The 20410-nt window shown below is 39.8% G+C and overlaps 1 protein-coding gene across 2 annotated transcripts in view; it reads left to right on the top strand.

Annotated features, from left to right (window-relative positions):
* Positions 1-19545, top strand: part of LOC124132926 (beta-1,4-mannosyl-glycoprotein 4-beta-N-acetylglucosaminyltransferase-like) — a 96121-nt gene extending 76576 nt beyond the window's left edge. For both annotated transcript variants that reach the window (XM_048398458.1, XM_048398457.1), the window contains 2 exons: positions 17024-17121; positions 17470-19545. In XM_048398458.1, the coding sequence (XP_048254415.1) occupies positions 17630-19159 (1530 nt within the window). In that variant the 5' untranslated portion in view covers positions 17024-17121; positions 17470-17629 and the 3' untranslated portion in view covers positions 19160-19545. The remainder of the gene's footprint in view (positions 1-17023; positions 17122-17469) is intronic.
* The last annotated feature ends 865 nt before the right edge of the window (positions 19546-20410 follow it).

Genomic DNA, 20410 nt, shown 5'->3' with positions numbered 1-20410 from the left:
TGATCTTCACAAGTCCAAATCTATATGTATTTTTATGGTGAGGCGGTCGTAATCGGAGAATAGGTTCGAGAGTTCGGTACACACATTCGTGGTCAATATCTCTCATGTTGTGGATGATAGGGATTTTGTCATGTTTTGAAGAAATGTCATCATTGGCATGCTTTTGGTGGTACACAAAACGTAGGCTTTACCTCGAACATGCTAGTTCCGGTCACAAAATATATGCTTTACCTTTTACTGATTTTTGTATTAATAACATTACAATGTTTCTCCAGGTTACAGACACCAAGGATTCATTAAAGTGCATTTAAAGCACCTAAAATTGACAACTAACACCCTGATCGTAAAACTCCTAACGACTTTTACTAAATATAGTTACGAAAACTTTTGCTGAACCCGAGATTTGAATGACTGACAAATACGTACTTTCTTGTGTTGTCATACGTAAAACAGCAGTGAACACATGATCTAATGTGGAATGTGTCTAGGATTTTAAACTGTCCATATTATTCCAAATTGTATGCATACACATGTGTCATGTCTTTATTTGGTTTTGTGTCTCTACCCGCTAACATATGTGGCAAGATACACCTTCCAGGATAGTGGACGATGTGGACACTGGCGTAAATTTCTACAACATGTCCAAACATTCCCAAACAGACAGAATCAGCTTTCTGAAAGTCAATCCAGCACATCGTTGTTGTCGTTGTTGTCATTGTCGTTTTTGTCGTCTACGTCATCATTATCCTTCAAGGATAGTGGACGGTATGGACACTGGAATATTTCGAATATTAGGAAATGTGTGCATTTTAATTAATACAAACACTATTTTAAGCGTCGGGAAACGGGATTTTTCTTGTAATGAATGGCGAGTATAGCAACTTGAGAAGCTAGCTTGACATTTCGTTAGTACGGTCCTCATACTGTCTTTGCCTTGTTTCTCTTAAATCTCATTAGTTTGAAAAGAAACAGATAAATCGGTCATACAATGGATTCATTGGATTTATCAAAAAGGACCATATCAGGTTTGTTCGCTTGGATACGTCTGACTCTGTATGTCGGCGTATTCCAAAGAATTTTATATGTAATTATCATTTCCCACGACGCCCTCTGCATATTCTGGGTCGTACCATTGATGGTCTCGAAGTCAAAACCACACATTACGGTAACAAGAGGATCGAACCATGCCAACATACTGTGTTTGTGTCAAGCTGGACATCAACTTTGACACAAAATCACACATTGACGTTTTCGAGTGGCAAGTAACTGATTCTGGGTCGATTTGATATGGCACTTCGCTTGATTGACACTCATTTCTGTACCGTCCAGCACCATCAACAAAATAAACATTAACATCAATGGGTCGTTTAGGAAAATCCATTTAATGACTTGTTTTCAGTCTTGACATGCTTCACAAGATGATCTTCAGATAAATAAATATGTGCAATAGTGCACGATTAAATTCAATCATGAAAGGCCTCCTTCTTAATCACACCATAGACGTTAAAATATGGTGATCATCCTCATCATAAACAACTATCATCATCATTATCATTGTAATGTTTATGTTCCCGTCAGAGTACATCGTATTTAAAGAAAACAAGGTATAGATATAAACACATTTGATGATACATCCGTGAGTTTAAAGTTGATTTTGACAGCCCGGGCCAAGTCGGACCCAACACAAGCCAAACACTTTTGATAGAGACTATGTTGAGAATGTAGAGGGAAAAGTGTTTCTCTTTGAGCACCTTGTTTTCTTTAAATACAGCGGACTGAGACACTATTAAGTGGTATATAGGTAGATATAATGCTATTCTATAGATGTAAACACATTTGATGAAACATTTGTGTGTTTAAAGTTGATTTTGACAGCCCGGGCCAAGTCGGACCCAACACTTCTGACAGAGATTTTCTTAAGAAAATACAGTAAAAGTGTTTGACTTTAACGGACCATTTTTTTTTAAATACGATGTACTGAGACACTATAAAGTGGTATATAGGTAGATATTATACTCGTTTATAGATGTGAATACATTTGAATATACATCTGTGAGGTTGAAGTTGATTTTGACAGCCCGGGCCAAGTCGGACCCAACACTTCTGACAGAGATTTTCTTAAGAAAATACAGTAAAAGTGTTTGACTTTAACGGACCAGTTTTCTTTAAATACGATGTACTGAGACACTATAAAGTGGTATATAGGTAGATATTATACTCGTTTATAGATGTGAATACATTTGAATATACATCTGTGAGGTTGAAGTTGATTTTGACAGCCTGGGCCAAGTCGGACCCAACACTTCTTACAGAGATTTTCTTAAGAAAATACAGTAAAAGTGTTTGACTTTAACGGACCAGTTTTCTTTATATACGATGTACTGAGACACTATAAAGTGGTATATAGGTAGATATTATACTCGTTTATAGATGTGAATACATTTGAATATACATCTGTGAGGTTGAAGTTGATTTTGACAGCCCGGGCCAAGTCGGACCCAACACTTCTGACAGAGATTTTCTTATAAAAATACAGTAAAAGTGTTTGACTTTAACGGACCAGTTTTCTTTAAATACGATGTACTGAGATACTATAAAGTGGTATATAGGTAGATGAAAAACTAATCTATAGATGTAAACACATTTGATGATACATCTATGTGTTTAAAGTTGATTTTGACAGCCCGGGCCAAGTCGGACCCAACACTTCTGACAGAGATTTTCTTAAGAAAATACAGTAAAAGTGTTTCACTTTAACGGACCAGTTTTCTTTAAATACGATGTGCTGTGACATTATAAAGTGGTATATAGGTAGGTAAAATACTAATCTATAGATGTAAACGCATTTGATGATACATCTATGTGTTTAAAGTTGATTTTGACAGCCCGGGCCAAGTCGGACCCAACACAAGCCAAACACTTTTGATAGAGACTATGTTGAGAATGTAGATGGATAAGGGCTTCACCTTGAGCACCTTGTTTTCTTTAAATACAGCGAACTGAGACACTATAAAGTGGTATATAGGTAGATAGATAGGTATCATCAACTTCAAAAAGACCGCTAGATTTCCCGAAGCCCCTAAACACATATCTTTCGGAGCCCACACTAACTTAGAAGTCAAACCCTATATAAAACAGGTCAAACAATTTTCCAACTGCCCTCAGTGATGACAAAGGCTTGAAATAGGTTAATTAACAACTTCGGAAATATCTCCCGTCACGTTTATTGTGTCGGTCATTTTGACGTCTTGTACTTGATGTAAATGTATTACGACGCGTAGTCATTGTGATTGACTTACTGAGGTACTTCTTTAAAGACGTTCTCATCTAATAAGGATATTTTTTGGAATACATTTCTTGTAAACAAACTAAAACAGATGTTCCTCGCGTTTGGGGGAACTATTTCATTCCGGGATAGCCTATTAAAGCTGGTAGTAAGTCAAGGCACCATGCGTGTATATGATCTGTTATTACATGTGTTAAACAAATACGGTTTTGGGCGTTAATAAAATACACTGACGCAAGTATATTCTTATCAAATCAATTGGATAATTGAATGTGTTTTTCTTTCACATATTACATAACATCACTGCACAAAATTTGGAGAGTTGCAGTCACACACTACGGTGATCGCATTAAACACCACTTTGAATACTAGTATTTCGTATCAGACTGATGTGGGATAAAAATCCGAAGTGTTTCAGGCCATCCAACGGGTGTTCGCGAAAAGGTGAGCGTATCTTGCCACACAGGTGGCACCCGTCACAAACACATGCAAGGACAAGTCAATTGTTCACCTGAACAAAGCACGGAAACACACAATGATGCCCGTCTTCACTATTACTGAGCATGTAAATTATATTGTCCGTCAAAAGTATGGACGAGTATAAACAATATGTTCCTACAGGTAATACATGTCATACATTTGACAAAATGTATTGACTCACAGCATTATTGTTATTCCCAGCGTATAGACTCGGCATGCAGTTGAACTCATCACCCATCCCATCATTGATAATCCTTCTTGAAGAGCTATGAAATCAGAAGCTGCAACAGCGTCATATTTAAACTTTATCTTTTAATTGGCATGTTAAACTTCTATTTCCTAACTTAGTTTTATTTGCGCGGATCACTATGGAATCTTGGAAGGGACATTGTCGCGTTGTCGTATTGTCGTATTGTCGCATTGACGCCCTTACAAAAAACAAGCATAACATATCAAAATTAACCAAAGTGCGGCAATTCGACAACGCGACATTTTGGCCATTTGATGTTTCACATTTCTATGGTTGCTTATGACATGAGTATTGGTTGATAACAACATCTGGTGTCACATGACACGAAATAATATGTGTATGCCCGACGTGAATAATATTTTATCCAGGAATCAATAGCTAGAATTAGTTACCCGAACAGACTAAATGTTTATATTTTCCGTTTAATATAACACGCGTTTCAACACACAAAAATGTTAAACCAACACGTTTGTGTTTACCGCTATACTTGCCCATGTAGCCGTCGTATACATGTAAAATATATAAATGTTGTGTACAGTCATGGGTGGAATTGAATACAATATTGAAATAGGAACGTGTTCATGAGGCGAGACATTTCAAAACAATATACAATCTAAAGTGTTGGAAGATCTTCTTTGGTTGACTACAAACTACAGTTTTTACGCGTGCACATACCTTGATTACATTATAAATAATTAATATTTTTTCATATTATTTTGTTATTTTTAAATACCCAGATCGAAAATCAACCAACGTCCCAGAAATACAATTGTCATAGTTAAAATTATAAATCTACTCAATAGAATACAAATGGATCCCAGAATGATGCTTGATTTCAGGACCAGAACTTATTCAATCTAGACTTGTCAATTCATTCTTTACTTGGAGTCCGTTTCAAATATATTCTCTAGGATCTGGGGACAGAAAGAGTAAAGCATAGTTAATGAAAACATTTCTTTAAAATATTTATTTTTTTCTGCTGTTTTGGAATCAACTAAACTAGACTTGGTTAGTATGACTTGCCTAGGATTTGAGTAAAACAGAATACCTAAAAAATATAAATTCCACAGTCGTGGCACAGGACCAGGGGACAGACTACGGTGTTTGTATCGCATGGAGAACTGACGGAATCCCGCTAGGGTCAGCCTTGGCCAGTGTAATCGGATATGTTGCTAGGTCTCGAATTTGGACTGTTGGCATAATAGAACAAGCTTGGGCACACTGGTGCAATGAAGGGGTTAGTTTTCCTCCGGGATTGTTAATGTAGAGATTAAAGCATTACCAACGCACAATTCGTCTGTTTTAAAAAGAAAATGTGTTATTGTGATTTCACATTCATAATAATGGTACGCTACACAATGGCGACACAAAATTGTACCAGCACCACATACATGAATATTACTTGCTTGTACTCGAGGTACATTGATAACGTGGAAGTTATGTCATTCGTAACTCGTGGTGGTGGCTATAAAAAGGCAAGCATAAGCCAATAATTTGTCATTCAATTGCCAACATCAACGTCTTGCCCTGGCCGTCGAGATCTCCAGATCTCAACCCAATCGAACAACTCTGGGATGAACTCGATCGACGTGTACGTCAACGTCAGAACCGCCGCAGACACTCCACAACTGGCTAACGGGTTACAAGCGAAAAGGCGCCGAATTCCGCAGGAAAGAATTCGTACGCATAACCAGTCAGTGCAGAGGACATGCAGAACCGTGATTGCTGCCCCGGGCGTTGACACGAGATACTGAGTTTAGCGCAACCTCGTGGCCTTATGTGACATGACAAAGAACAGTTTTCAATGCCTTTGTACAACGACAACATGTGACTATCCAGGTCCAAAATTTCATATTTGTATCTATGATATTCAATTAAATATATCGACTTTATTCAGTCACGGGATTGTAACCGATGGCACCCGTCACTAACATATGCGAAGACATGTCAATCCTCGGAAACATGATAGTACTATTAACACGAGTGTTGGGAAATCAGCTTGCTCAGCAGAGGTACCACTATACACGACCAACCCACATAACAACACAAGACCTGAGTGACAGTCAGTTTATTAGACAGCCATAGAATGATATGTGACTGTCTGTCGTCCGTATTTATACCTATTCTAGCAAGTACAGATATTCTCATTGACTGATTAAACTGACGATAAAGTTGTTATTGCGAACTTAAGTGACGTTCTAATGCTTTTGAGTCAATTGCCTATACAGTTGAATGTAAATATTTTCAAAAAACGCGAGAACGCGAGATCGCAACACTTGACCGATGACGCAATCTAGCGATCTCGCGATCTCGCGTTCCCATGCTTTTGTGCCAATTGCCTTTACAGTTATGTGCAACTATTTCAAAAAACGCGAGAACGCAAGATTGCGACACTTGACCAATGTCGCGATCTCGCGTTCTCGTGCTTTTGTGTCAATTGCCTTTACAGTTATAGGCAACTATTTTCAAAAACGCGAGAACGCGAGATTGCAACACTTGACAAATGTCGCGTTTTTCGGCCAATTACCTATACAGTCTTCGTGTGGCTCAGTCGTCTGAGGCGTCGCAATTCGCTGTGTAGGGTTGTGTTTCTTGGGCGTGCCAGAAACCTATGATGGTTGGTTTCGTCCAAATTCAAGCTGACAAGCCAGGATATAACTAAAATATAAATACTGTTCAAGGCGGTGTTAACCAAAACTCACTCACTTATTCAGAGCCATGCCAGTCCCTCAGGCTGGATATCGGTGGTACTTTTCCAGTATAAGCAAGCCCATCATGTGGATGTCAAGGCCGCAATAAATTATTAGTTCGAGTTTGATTGAATTTCAAAATACATGGGAGATGGAACGCATTTTATTTTTAACATTTTATTGTTTTCTTATCGAACTATTTAGGACATCTGTGTACAATTGCTGTCGAAGGGTGCGATTTATGTGTATCATGCGTGTTCAGATGGGGTACGTGTACGGAGTAGGAACACACATGTTAGCGATATTTCTATTTCTAGGAACTTTGAGGCAATGGAATAATGTAAGGCGGGAGGTTTTGTAGTTAGGTGGGAGAGGATGAAAATCTATTAATTAATTTTGTGTGGCCTAAAGTAGCGACTATGATGTCGTGTAAAAAACATCGGACAATCTCATTTTAGCCGAATGCTACAAATTGGTCTTTGAGAATTTTGTTTTGATGAATATGCAAGCCGTGTATAATATTGCCCTGTGGAGAAAACCACTGGCCTGTGATTATTTCTATGACTGATGGTGTCCCCGCCAATAGCTGCAATACTGCTGATGTGGCTTTAAACAATATTTACTCTCTCACTGACAGTGATATTTTGTTTCCAGTTTCCTAACACTTTAATGTTTTCACTTTCACTGGACATTGATGTACACAATTTATTTTGTTAAATTATATTGAGCATGTTGAGGATTTTAATTTAAAGTACATAAGAAACTGTACCAAAGGGAGAAGACTCTACTCAAAGCTACATAGGACTTTGTGTATGTAAATTACATTTTAGCATTTTCAAGCTCAAGTCATAAGTTTGCTTGACCTTATGATATGACGAATGCGCACGCACAGCGTCTAAAAAACGAGAACACGAGAACGCGAGATCGCGAGAAAATGACATGTCGCATTCTCGCGTTCTCGCGATTTCCTGTTTTTGTGGACTAATTTCTCAAGTAGAGATTGGGAGATTGCGAGATTTTGCATCATGTCCAAATGTCGCATTCTCGCGTTGTCGACTTTTGACAAAAAGTGCCAAGTACCAAAAACACGAGAATGCAAGATCGCGAGAACGCGAGATTTTGGCCAAATCGTTTCCAAAGGTCGAGATCGCGATAATGCGAGATCGCGAGAATGTCCCTTACAGTATTCCATACTTCACACTGTTATTGCAACTTATTGTTCAACACGATAAAAAAACGAAACAAGCTTCTGTAAAGTATGTCTGTGTTCAATAAACGACACATGTAAAACAACGGGTTTCATATGATTTGTAATTAGTTGTGTTCAAAATCACATGTATCGTGCTTGCTGTGCATAATTGAGCTCAGTATTGTTTTAAGTAGTTCACTGTATGTAATGTATGATTCATACCGTTCCATGTGGCGGTTTGCGGTTCTGCATGATTTATTGCTTTGTCAGTATTCTTTTACTTCCGGCAGAGATTATACACCCGTATATGTTCTTTGCTTCTAGATACATAGGAAATCAACAGGTTGGACTGTAGTTTTCGATTATTTTCCTAGACAATAATACGGTTGCATGATATATTCATTGGGTTCAACATATAGTATCATTCTTCTAAACATACTTCAAATCTAAACTGGAAGTAATCACAACACAATCTCAGTTCGGTTTAACGCCTCTTTGAAAAGTATTCTACTTATTTCACGACCTGTCAGCTTGATGTGGGAGGAAAGCCTCAAGTGATGCAGGTCTTAAACGTTCACTACTTTGGTGAAACCAACGAGCACGGGTATGGTGCTGACAACATAATTTGGGCGAACCGGGATTCGAACACACTGCCATAGGTTTCTGGAGTGCCCAAGGGACAACTCTGCATAGCGAATGCAGCACCATAGTCGATTCGGCCAACCGTGCCGCCGTACACAACTGTAACAAACTACCATACAACAAAAATGTTTTAGATGAGATATGTATTGCGTAACATTCCATGAAGAAACAGTGGCAATATTACACTATAACAAAATACAAAATATGTGCACAATAAGTGCAAAACATACAGGTACATTGAACATTCAAAAGAGGTACATTTTAACAACTTTATTTTTAAACAAGTGAATTATAATGATAAAATAATTGAGCAAAACTATGGTAATGTTTTACATACAAGGAATTTGTTTATATTTTTTGATATGATAACATAATTTAGTAATTGTTTCTGGATAACTGTTGGTAAAAAATATTAAGAATTGTTTCTTTATCATGATTGAAGAATTTTTGTAATTCCCTTTCTTGGTTGTATATTATACATGTCTTCTAAGAAATCACATGTTTCACAGAGACGTTGTTCCAATGGGGTTGGTGTTTTTGGATGTCTACCAGTTTCAATTTTTAGGTTGTGATGAGTTAAACGAAGTAAGATGATTCTCAATATTTATAGATGACTTGCCCAGCCTGTATGTTCTCAACTTAACTGCGTGAACATATTTGTACATTTGGTGAGTGAGTGAGTGAGTGAGTTTGGTTTAACGCCGCTTTTAACAGTATTCCAGTTATATCGCGGCGTGTCAGCTTAATGTGGGAGGAAAGCCAGAAGCGATGCAGGTCTTAGACGTTTACCACTTCGGTGAAACCCACGAGCACGGGTATGGTGCTGACAAACCTAGAAACATAATCGGCCCACAATCATAGGTTTCTGGCGTGCCCAAGGGACGCAACCGTGCACAGCGAATCGCGGCGCCTTAGACGACTGGGCCACCCGTGCCCCCTTGTACATTTGGACTGAAGTTTATTTACAGTGGATTCATTACACTTTTTTGTGTTGACTTTTTCAAAAGTTTGTTTTATATAACCCAGCCAACATTTTGACCCGAAAAAGATTGACATTTGCTGCCAAGGCATGTTAAAGAATGACATTTGTTGTTTATCTGTACAGGGCTTTTAATCAGTTATTTTCATATTATTGGAACTAATAGTGGGTTATCAAGGTCTGGCTGACAGTTCCAGTTTTTTTTTCTTGCCTGAGTTTTCCTTGTGCTGACCACTTAAGGACACTGTTTCTTTTATTGTGCTTTCCAGAGCTAACTACATTAATAACAACCAATTTGTACCATACACCAATCGTCGCCTCCCATAGCTTCCTCTGCATATCACAATACTGTAACTGTCTAGACATACTGTAACTGTCAAGTCATATTATACCTGTCTAGAGATGTTGTAACTGTCTAGACATACTGTAACTGTCAAGGCATATTGCAACTGTCTAGAGATATTGTAACTGTCCAGACAAAGTGTATCTGTCTACACATACTGAAACAGTCCAGACTTACTGTAACAGTCTAGATATACTGTAACTGTCTAGACATACTGTAACTGTCAAGGCATATTGCAACTGTCTAGAGATAGTGCAACTGTCCAGACAAAGTTTAACTGTCTACACATACTGAAACAGTCCAAACATACTGTAACAGTTTAGAGATAGTGTAACTGTCTAGACATACTGTAACTGTCTACATATATTGCAACTGTCCAGACAAAGTGTAACTTGACATACTGTAATAGTCCAGACATACTGTAACTGTCCAGACACAGTGTAACTGTCCAGACACAGTGTAACTGTCCAGACATAGTGTAACTGTCCAGACATATTGTAACTGTCTAGACACAATGTAACTGTCCAGACATATTGTAACTGTCCAGACACAGTGTAACTGTCCAGACACAGTGTATCTGTCCAGACATACTGTAACTGTCCAGACACAATGTAACTGTCCAGACACAGTGTAACTGTCCAGACATATTGTAACTGTCCACACATACTGAATCTGTCCAGACATACTGCAACTGTCCAGACATACTGTAACTGTCCAGACATATTGTAACTGTTTGAACATATTGTAACTGTCCAGACATACCGTAACTGTCCAGACATACCGTAACTGTTTGGACATATTGTAACTGTCCAGGCATAGTGTAACTGTCCAGACATATTATACCTGTCTAGAGATATTATAAATGTCTAGACATACTGTAACTGTCCAGATATACTGTTACTGTTAAAACATAGTCTAACTGTCCAGGCATAGAGTAACTGTCTACACATACTGCAACTGTCCAGACATACTGTAACTGACTAGACATGCTGTAACTGTCAAGACATATTATACCTGTCTAGAGATAGACACAGTGTATCTGTCCAGACATACTGTAACTGTCCAGACACAATGTAACTCTCCAGACACAGTTTAACTGTCCAAACATACTGTAACTGTCAAGACATATTGTAACTGTCCAGACAAAGTGTAACTGTTCAGGCATACTGTAACTGTCCAGACATACTGTAACTGTCCAGACACAATGTAACTGTCCAGACACAGTGTAACTGTCAAGACACAGTGTAACTGTCCAGACACAGTGTAACTGTCCATACATACTGTAACTGTCCAGACACAATGTAACTGTCCAGACACAGTGTAACTGTACAAACATACTGTAACTGTCCAAACATACTGTAACTGTCCAGACACAGTGTATCTGTCAAGACACAGTGTAACTGTCCAGACACAGTGTATCTGTCCAGACACAGTGTAACTTTCCAGACATATTGTAACTGTCTAGAGATATTGTAACTGTCCAGACACAGTGTAACTGTCCAGACACAGTGTAACTGTCCAGACATATTGTAACTGTCCAGACACAGTGTGTCTGTCCAGACACAGTGTAACTGTCCAGACATATTGTAACTATCTAGAGATATTGTAACTGTCCAGACACAGTGTAACTGTCCAGACACACTGTAACTGTCCAGACATATTGTAACTGTCAGGCAAATTGTAACTGTCCAGACATACTGTAACTGTCCAGACTAACGTAACTGTTTGGCCATATTGTAACTTTCCAGGCATACTGTACCTGCCAAGAGATGCTGTATCTGTCCAGACATACCGTAACTGTTTGGACATATTGTAACTGTCCAGACACAGTGTAACTGTCCATACATACTGTAACTGTCCAGACACAATGTAACTGTCCATACACAGTGTAACTGTCCAGACACAGTGTAACTGTCCAGACATACTGTAACTGTCCAGACACAGTGTAACTGTCCAGACACAATGTAACAGTCCAGACATACTGTAACTGTCCAGACATACTGTAACTGTCCAGACATACTGTAACAGTCCAGACAATGTGTAACTGTCCAGACATACTGTAACTGTCGAGACACAGTGTAACTGTACAGGCACAGTGTAACTGTCCAGACACAGTGTAACTGTCCAGACACAATGTAACTGTCCATACACAGTGTAACTGTCCAGACACAGTGTAACTGTCCAGACACAGTGTAACTGTCCAGACATACTGTAACTGTCCAGACATACTGTAACTGTCCAGACACAGTGTAACTGACCAGACACAGTGTAACTGTCCAGACACAATGTAACTGTCCAGACACAGTGTATCTGTCCAGACATACTGCAACTGTCCAGACATACTGTAACTGTCCAGACACAGTGTATCTGTCAAGACACAGTGTAACTGTCCAGACACAGTGTATCTGTCCAGACACAGTGTAACTGTCCAGACATATTGTAACTGTCTAGAGATATTGTAACTGTCCAGACACAGTGTAACTCTCCAGACACAGTGTAACTGTCCAAACATACTGTAACTGTCCAGACATATTGTAACTGTCCAGACACAGTGTAACTGTCCAGACATACTGTAACTGTCCAGACACAATGTAACTCTCCAGACACAGTGTAACTGTCCAACCATACTGTAACTGTCCAGACACAGTGTAACTGTCCAGACACAGTGTAACTGTCCAGACATACTGTAACTGTCCAAACATACTGTAACTGTCCAGACACAGTGTATCTGTCAAGACACAGTGTAACTGTCCAGACACAGTGTATCTGTCCAGACACAGTGTAACTGTCCAGACATATTGTAACTGTCTAGAGATATTGTAACTGTCCAGACACAGTGTAACTGTCCAGACACAGTGTAACTGTCCAGACATATTGTAACTGTCCAGACACAGTGTGTCTGTCCAGACACAGTGTAACTGTCCAGACATATTGTAACTATCTAGAGATATTGTAACTGTCCAGACACAGTGTAACTGTCCAGACACACTGTAACTGTCCAGACATATTGTAACTGTCAGGCAAATTGTAACTGTCCAGACATACTGTAACTGTCCAGACTAACGTAACTGTTTGGCCATATTGTAACTTTCCAGGCATACTGTACCTGCCAAGAGATGCTGTATCTGTCCAGACATACCGTAACTGTTTGGACATATTGTAACTGTCCAGACACAGTGTAACTGTCCATACATACTGTAACTGTCCAGACACAATGTAACTGTCCATACACAGTGTAACTGTCCAGACACAGTGTAACTGTCTAGACATACTGTAACTGTCCAGACACAGTGTAACTGTCCAGACACAGTGTAACAGTCCAGACATACTGTAACTGTCCAGACATACTGTAACTGTCCAGACATACTGTAACAGTCCAGACAATGTGTAACTGTCCAGACATACTGTAACTGTCGAGACACAGTGTAACTGTACAGGCACAGTGTAACTGTCCAGACACAGTGTAACTGTCCAGACACAATGTAACTGTCCAGACACAGTGTAACTGTCCAGACACAGTGTAACTGTCCAGACACAGTGTAACTGTCCAGACATACTGTAACTGTCCAGACATACTGTAACTGTCCAGACACAGTGTAACTGACCAGACACAGTGTAACTGTCCAGACACAATGTAACTGTCCAGACACAGTGTATCTGTCCAGACATACTGCAACTGTCCAGACATACTGTAACTGTCCAGACATATTGTAACTGTTTGGACATACTGTAACTGCCCAGACACAGTGTAACTGTCCAGACACAATGTAACTGTCCAGACACAGTGTAATTGTCCAGACATACTGTAACTGTCCAGACACAATGTAACTCTCCAGACACAGTGTAACTGTCCAAACATACTGTAACTGTCCAGACATATTGTAACTGTCCAGACACAGTGTAACTGTCCAGACATACTGTAACTGTCCAGACACAATGTAACTCTCCAGACACAGTGTAACTGTCCAACCATACTGTAACTGTCCAGACACAGTGTAACTGTCCAGACACAGTGTAACTGTCCAGACATACTGTAACTGTCCAAACATACTGTAACTGTCCAGACACAGTGTATCTGTCAAGACACAGTGTAACTGTCCAGACACAGTGTATCTGTCCAGACACAGTGTAACTGTCCAGACATATTGTAACTGTCTAGAGATATTGTAACTGTCCAGACACAGTGTAACTGTCCAGACACAATGTAACTGTCCAGACATATTGTAACTGTCCAGACACAGTGTAACTGTCCAGACACAATGTAACTGTCCAGACACAGTGTATCTGTCCAGACATACTGCAACTGTCCAGACATACTGTAACTGTCCAGACATATTTTTAACTATTTGGACATACTGTAACTGTCCAGACACAGTGTAACTGTCCAGACACAGTGTAACTGTCCAGACACAATGTAACTGTCCAGACACAGTGTAACTGTCCAGACACAGTGTAACTGTCCAGACACAATTTAACTGTCGAGCCACACTGTAACTGTCCAGACATACTGTATCTGTCCAGACACAGTGTAACTGTCCACACACAATGTAACTGTCCAGACATATTGTAACTGTCCAGACATACTGTATCTGTCCAGACACAGTGTAACTGTCCAGACACAGTGTAACTGTCCAGACTTAGTGTAACTGTCCAGACAAAGTGTAACTGTCCAGACATACTGTAACTGTCCAGACACAATGTAACTGTCCAGACACAATGTAAGTGTCCAGACCCAGTGTAACTGTCCAGACACAGTGTAACTGTCCAGACACAGTGTAACTGTCCAGACACAATGTAACTGTCCAGACACAGTGTAACTGTCCAAACATACTGTAACTGTCCAGACACAGTGTATCTGTCAAGACACAGTGTAACTGTCCAGACATATTGTAACTGCCCAGACACAGTGTAACTGTCCAGACACAGTGTAACTGTCCAGACACAGTGTAACTGTCCAGACACAATGTAACTGTCCAGACACAGTGTAACTGCCCAAACATACTGTAACTGTCCAGACACAATGTAACTGTCCAGACATATTGTAACTGTCCAGACACAGTGTAACTGTCCAGACATACTGTAACTGTCCAGACACAATGTAACTGTCCAGACACAATGTAAGTGTCCAGACCCAGTGTAACTGTCCAGACACAGTGTAACTGTCCAGACACAGTGTAACTGTCCAGACACAATGTAACTGTCCAGACACAGTGTAACTGTCCAAACATACTGTAACTGTCCAGTCACAGTGTATCTGTCAAGACACAGTGTAACTGTCCAGACATATTGTAACTGCCCAGACACAGTGTAACTGTCCAGACACAGTGTAACTGTCCAGACACAGTGTAACTGTCCAGACACAATGTAACTGTCCAGACACAGTGTAACTGCCCAAACATACTGTAACTGTCCAGACACAATGTAACTGTCCAGACATATTGTAACTGTCCAGACACAGTGTAACTCTCCAGACATACTGCAACTGTCCAAACACAGTGTAACTGTCCAGACACAGTGTAACTGTCCAAACATACTGTAACTGTCCAGACATATTGTAACTGCCCACACATACTGAAACTGTCCAGACATACTGCAACTGTCCAGACATACTGTAACTGTCCAGACATATTGTAACTGTTTGGACATATTGTAACTGTCCAGACATACTGTAACTGTCCAGACATACCGTAACTGTCCAGACATACCGTAACTGTTTGGACATATTGTAACTGACCACGCATAGTGTAACTGTCCAGACATATTATACCTGTCTAGACATACTGTAACTGTCCAGACATAATGTAACTGTCCAGATATACTGTTACTGTCAAAATATAGTGTGACTGTCCAGGCATAGAGTAACTGTCTACACATATTGCAACTGTCCAGACATACTGTAACTGACTAGACATGCTGTAACTGTCAAGACATATTATACCTGTCTAAAGATATTGTTACTGTCTAGACATACTGTAACTGTCAAGGTATATTGCAACTGTCTAGAGATATTGTTACTGTCCAGACAAAGTTGAACTGTCTACACATACTGAAACAGTCCAAACATAATGTAACTGATTAGAGATAGTGTAACTGTCTAGACATACTGTAACTGTCTACATATATTGCAACTGTCCAGACAAAGTGTAACTTGACATACTGTAATAGTCCTGACATAGTGTAACTGTCCAGACATAGTGTAACCGTCCAGACACAGTGTAACTGTTCAGACATACTGTAACTGTCCAGACACAGTGTAACTGTCCAGACATATTGTAACTGTCAGACAAATTGTAACTGTCCAAACATACTGTAACTGTCCAGACATATTGTAACTGTCAGACAAATTGTAACTGTCCAGACATACTGTAACTGTCCAGACTTACGTAACTGTTTGGCCATATTGTAACTTTCCAGGCATACTGTACCTGCCAAGAGATGCTGTATCTGCCCAGACATACCGTAACTGTTTGGACATATTGTAACTGTCCAGGCAAAGTGTAACTGTCCGGACATATCGTAACTGTTTGGACATACTGTATCTGTCCAGACATACTGTAACTGTCCACACATACTGTAACTGCCCAGACATGCTGTAACTGTCCAGACTTGCTGTATCTGTCCAGACATACTGTATCTGTCCAGACATGCTATAACTGTCCAGACATACTGTATCTGTCCAGACATACTGTAACTGTCCAGACATGCTGTAACTGTCCAGACATACTGTAACTGCCCAGACATGCTGTATCTGTCCAGACATGCTGTATCTGTCCAGACATACTGTAACTGTCCAGACATGATGTAACTGTCCAGACATACTGTTTCTGTCCAGACATGCTGTATCTGTTCAGACATACTGTAACTGTCCAGACATACTGTATATGTCCAGAAATACTGTATCTGTCCAGACATACTGTAACTGTCCAAACATACTGTAACTGTCATCATGTTAAATAATGTATGGAAATCTACGTGGTGAGGTGCTGTGAAATCGGTTTGAACGTCGTGTTCAAGATTGTTACACTTATATAGCGACGTGCATGCACGTTTGTCTTAACGTCTTTTGGTAGGACGCGGCGGGGGATCGAACCTAGACCTTCCTCTCTCCGGGAGGTGTTGATGGTATAACTAATCCTTTTCAATCCATTTTTATTTCATTTTCAGAAATTAATTGAAGTGAAATAAGGCCAACTCATTCGCGACTCCTGAAACGGTACTTACATGAGGAGCAGGTGTGTCCTGTACAAGCCGTGGAGCTAAGTGTAAGTGGTCAAAATCGATTCATCAATATGTCCCAAAAGGAATATTAAATCTGCTTTTGGAATGCTGTTACTACTCCAGGTCATCATATTCACTGTAAAATTGAACACAGTTGGCCAATGTTATGTATGGTCGAGGAGAGCAGTTGCCACTACAACAAATGATAAAAACCGTCATCCACACCGAGTTTCCAATGTTTCCCGCCCCAGAAATACCAGAAACAGATCTGTTCCATTTCAGAATGAGTCAAGTCATATTCTGGTGTCCATAATTTTCGGTATTTATTGCATGTTTTCTAAGATCAATTTTGCGCCTCGAAATAACGACATGTAATTGATCATATTTTGTAGATAACATCCTTTCAAGAAGCATAAGTCAGAGCCAAAGAAGAATCTTTAAACATCACCACTATCGACATAACATTTTTTCAAGGATCGTTTGGCTGCATAAAGTTTACAGTGCTGCAATCATAACCATATTTGAGAAGAAAAGACAGGTCGATGTTCTAAGATGGGCCAATGCATGTGTGCAAAGAAAAGAAACATTTTAAAGTTTTTTATAGTTTTTGTCTATTTCCAAATGCTCATTCTGTTTATATTGTTTCTAAGGGGAACACACAGAAAAAGATTGCTACAGAATGCCATCTTCACCAGAAATGTTACAAACGTAGCAATTACATATTCAAGCAACGCAACAGAACATCCCTTACGGACTCAAAAGCTTCCTAATAGTGTATATCCGCAACGAGAGTTAAATGCGTCCTGCGTCCTCAGAGATAACAACAGATGGCTTCCATTTAGATCTGGAGAATTGAGACGTCTTGAACAGTGGTATTCTTCAATAGATCGTTTCTTTTCCATCAACAACACTCAGCCTCTGAATCTACCTGAAGATGATGGACCTAATTTGTATAAAGAGTATGATCTAAAGAAGCCATGGAACTTTACTCTTTCCGATCAGCATTACGAGGAATTCACAATTTTAAATGGAACAAAGGGATGTTTTATTCGAGGTACAGCAATTTCAAGAAAACGGGGTACAACTGTTACGTGTGTGTGCGCTTCTGGTTATGTTGGGCAGCACTGCTCGGTGCCAATACTAATCCAGAAGTCCCTGCCATCATTTCATGGTAAACCACGAGATAAGCCACGACGGCTAATTCTAGCCACAAAATTTAATATGGAGCACCATGTACTGATGCTGAAGATGTTACAGGTGCACTCAGCCGTGGATCTGTTTGTGATTCTGGAATCCAACTACACTGGACATGGAGATACACGACCATTACGGTTACTACACAATTTGAGGAGAGGCTACATGAAGCGATTCCACTACAAGATAATGCACGTCTTCGTTAACTCTTTTCCAGCTCAAGGACAATTAAAAGGAGACGTGGCAGAGAAACACATCAACCAATATATTGTTTCAGCCATAGAGACAAGAGTTTCAGGACTCAGAAATGATGATCTGTTCATCTACATGGACACTGATGAAACTCCGGATGTGAAACTATTGCAATTTCTAAAGCTTCACAATGGTTACCCTTTCCCGGTTGGCTTTGTGCTTCAGGGTTTTATGTATGGCTTCTATTGGGAACGTGCGCTTACCAAGGTTATAAGCGTCTGCAGCATACATATGTTTAGAGACTTTTACAAGGGGAATGTGTATGCACTCCGAGCTGGTAAAATGGCCAAAGGAAGTTCAACATTTGGTGCGTTACGAACATGGCTCATCGGTTCACCTGACAGCTATGCTGGGTGGCATGCATCATGGTTCTCCTCTCCAAGGGAGGTTATCACGAAGCTGACTTCTGCTATTAATGCTGACTTCCCCCGATGGGGGGACTACCCAGAGAAATGCACGTTTGACTACGTTGCTACTCTGTTTAGAAAAGGGGAATACTTTGATGGAAAGACAAAGTTTCATCCAATTTGTTTGAACGACATTTATGTATTGAAAGACCTTCCTTACCTGTCCAAGTATAAAGGATACTTTAATTTTATGTTACATAACCCAACAGCTGTGAAATATGGATTCTAAGGTTCAAACAGTTAGGAATAGAGGGAGGAAGCAATCTTCGCTGATCGCGAATTCAAAGTCATCTCTATAGGTAACGGACGGTGGTGGCTTGGTGCTTGAAGCTTTCGCCCGTGTTTGATTCCTAATATGGGTACAATGTGTGATGCCCATTTCTGGTGTCACCCGCCGTGATATGGTTGGACTTTAGCTGACAGCGATTTAAAACCATACTCACTCACTCTATAGGTTACACATATGTCTTTACAGTACAAATGGCATTACCTAGGTTTAAACTGGTAATTACACATATCTAAGACCAGAGCATTTTACGTTCGTTTACTGTTACATGGTATATGCGGGAATTCAATGCTCACCCTGGCTGACATAAATAAATTCTTATTATGTGGTTCAATTGCACATGACTCATTTGTTACCAACTCGTACCATTCTAGGATGAGACGTGGTTCGTAGATTCTTAAAAGAATTGGTTAAAAGATTCGGTTGTAGAAAAGTTAGCCCAAACGCATCGTACAGTGTGTACTTCGTACAATTTGGCTGAAATACATGCTTCTTGTAGCCATTCATTTTGACACGGTTTTCACTGTTGTCATCGCCAAGAAATAGTAGACAAGACGGGCTTCATATTATGGTTGTAATTTAGTTTTCATGTCTCATAGTTGAGAACACGTTGAGGATGACTTTTCTGTAACAGTTAGATACTTACATTCACCTGAGAAATTGTTCTTTTGTTATATAGTTGCATCAAACACGTCCTCAGTACTTGTATACACAAGATAATCAGGTTTGTTGATTGTTATTTTAACTACGCTTTATTTCCCATACAATGTATTTCCACTGCACAATAATTTAGTTGCAAGGCGTATTTGAAATTGGATCCACTTTAAACAGGTGTGTATATATATATTAGAAACATTAACCAGCTCAGATTATCCGCTAAAATACATTCCTTTGTACCTATAAGGCAAAATACATGTTATGTAAATGGATGAGTTAAAATGAGTGATGACATGCTTGAACATGAGATGAAGAAACGTGGTTATGATTGAGTAGTTACTTTGCCTTCTCTGCGTCATTGTTCAGAGTGAGTGAGTGAGTATGGTTTTACGCCGCTTTTAGCAATATTCCAGCAATATCACGGCGGGGGACACCAGAAATGGGCTTCACACATTGTGCCCATGTCGGGAATCGAACCCGGGTCTTCGGCGTGACGAGCGAACGCTTTAACCACTAGGCTACCCGACCGCCCCCATT

The sequence above is a fragment of the Haliotis rufescens genome, unplaced genomic scaffold (assembly GCF_023055435.1).
Source record: "Haliotis rufescens isolate VD_foot unplaced genomic scaffold, xgHalRufe1.0.p SCAF_18, whole genome shotgun sequence".
Lineage (NCBI taxonomy): Eukaryota > Metazoa > Mollusca > Gastropoda > Lepetellida > Haliotidae > Haliotis > Haliotis rufescens.
This window is presented reverse-complemented; position numbering and strand designations above follow the sequence as displayed.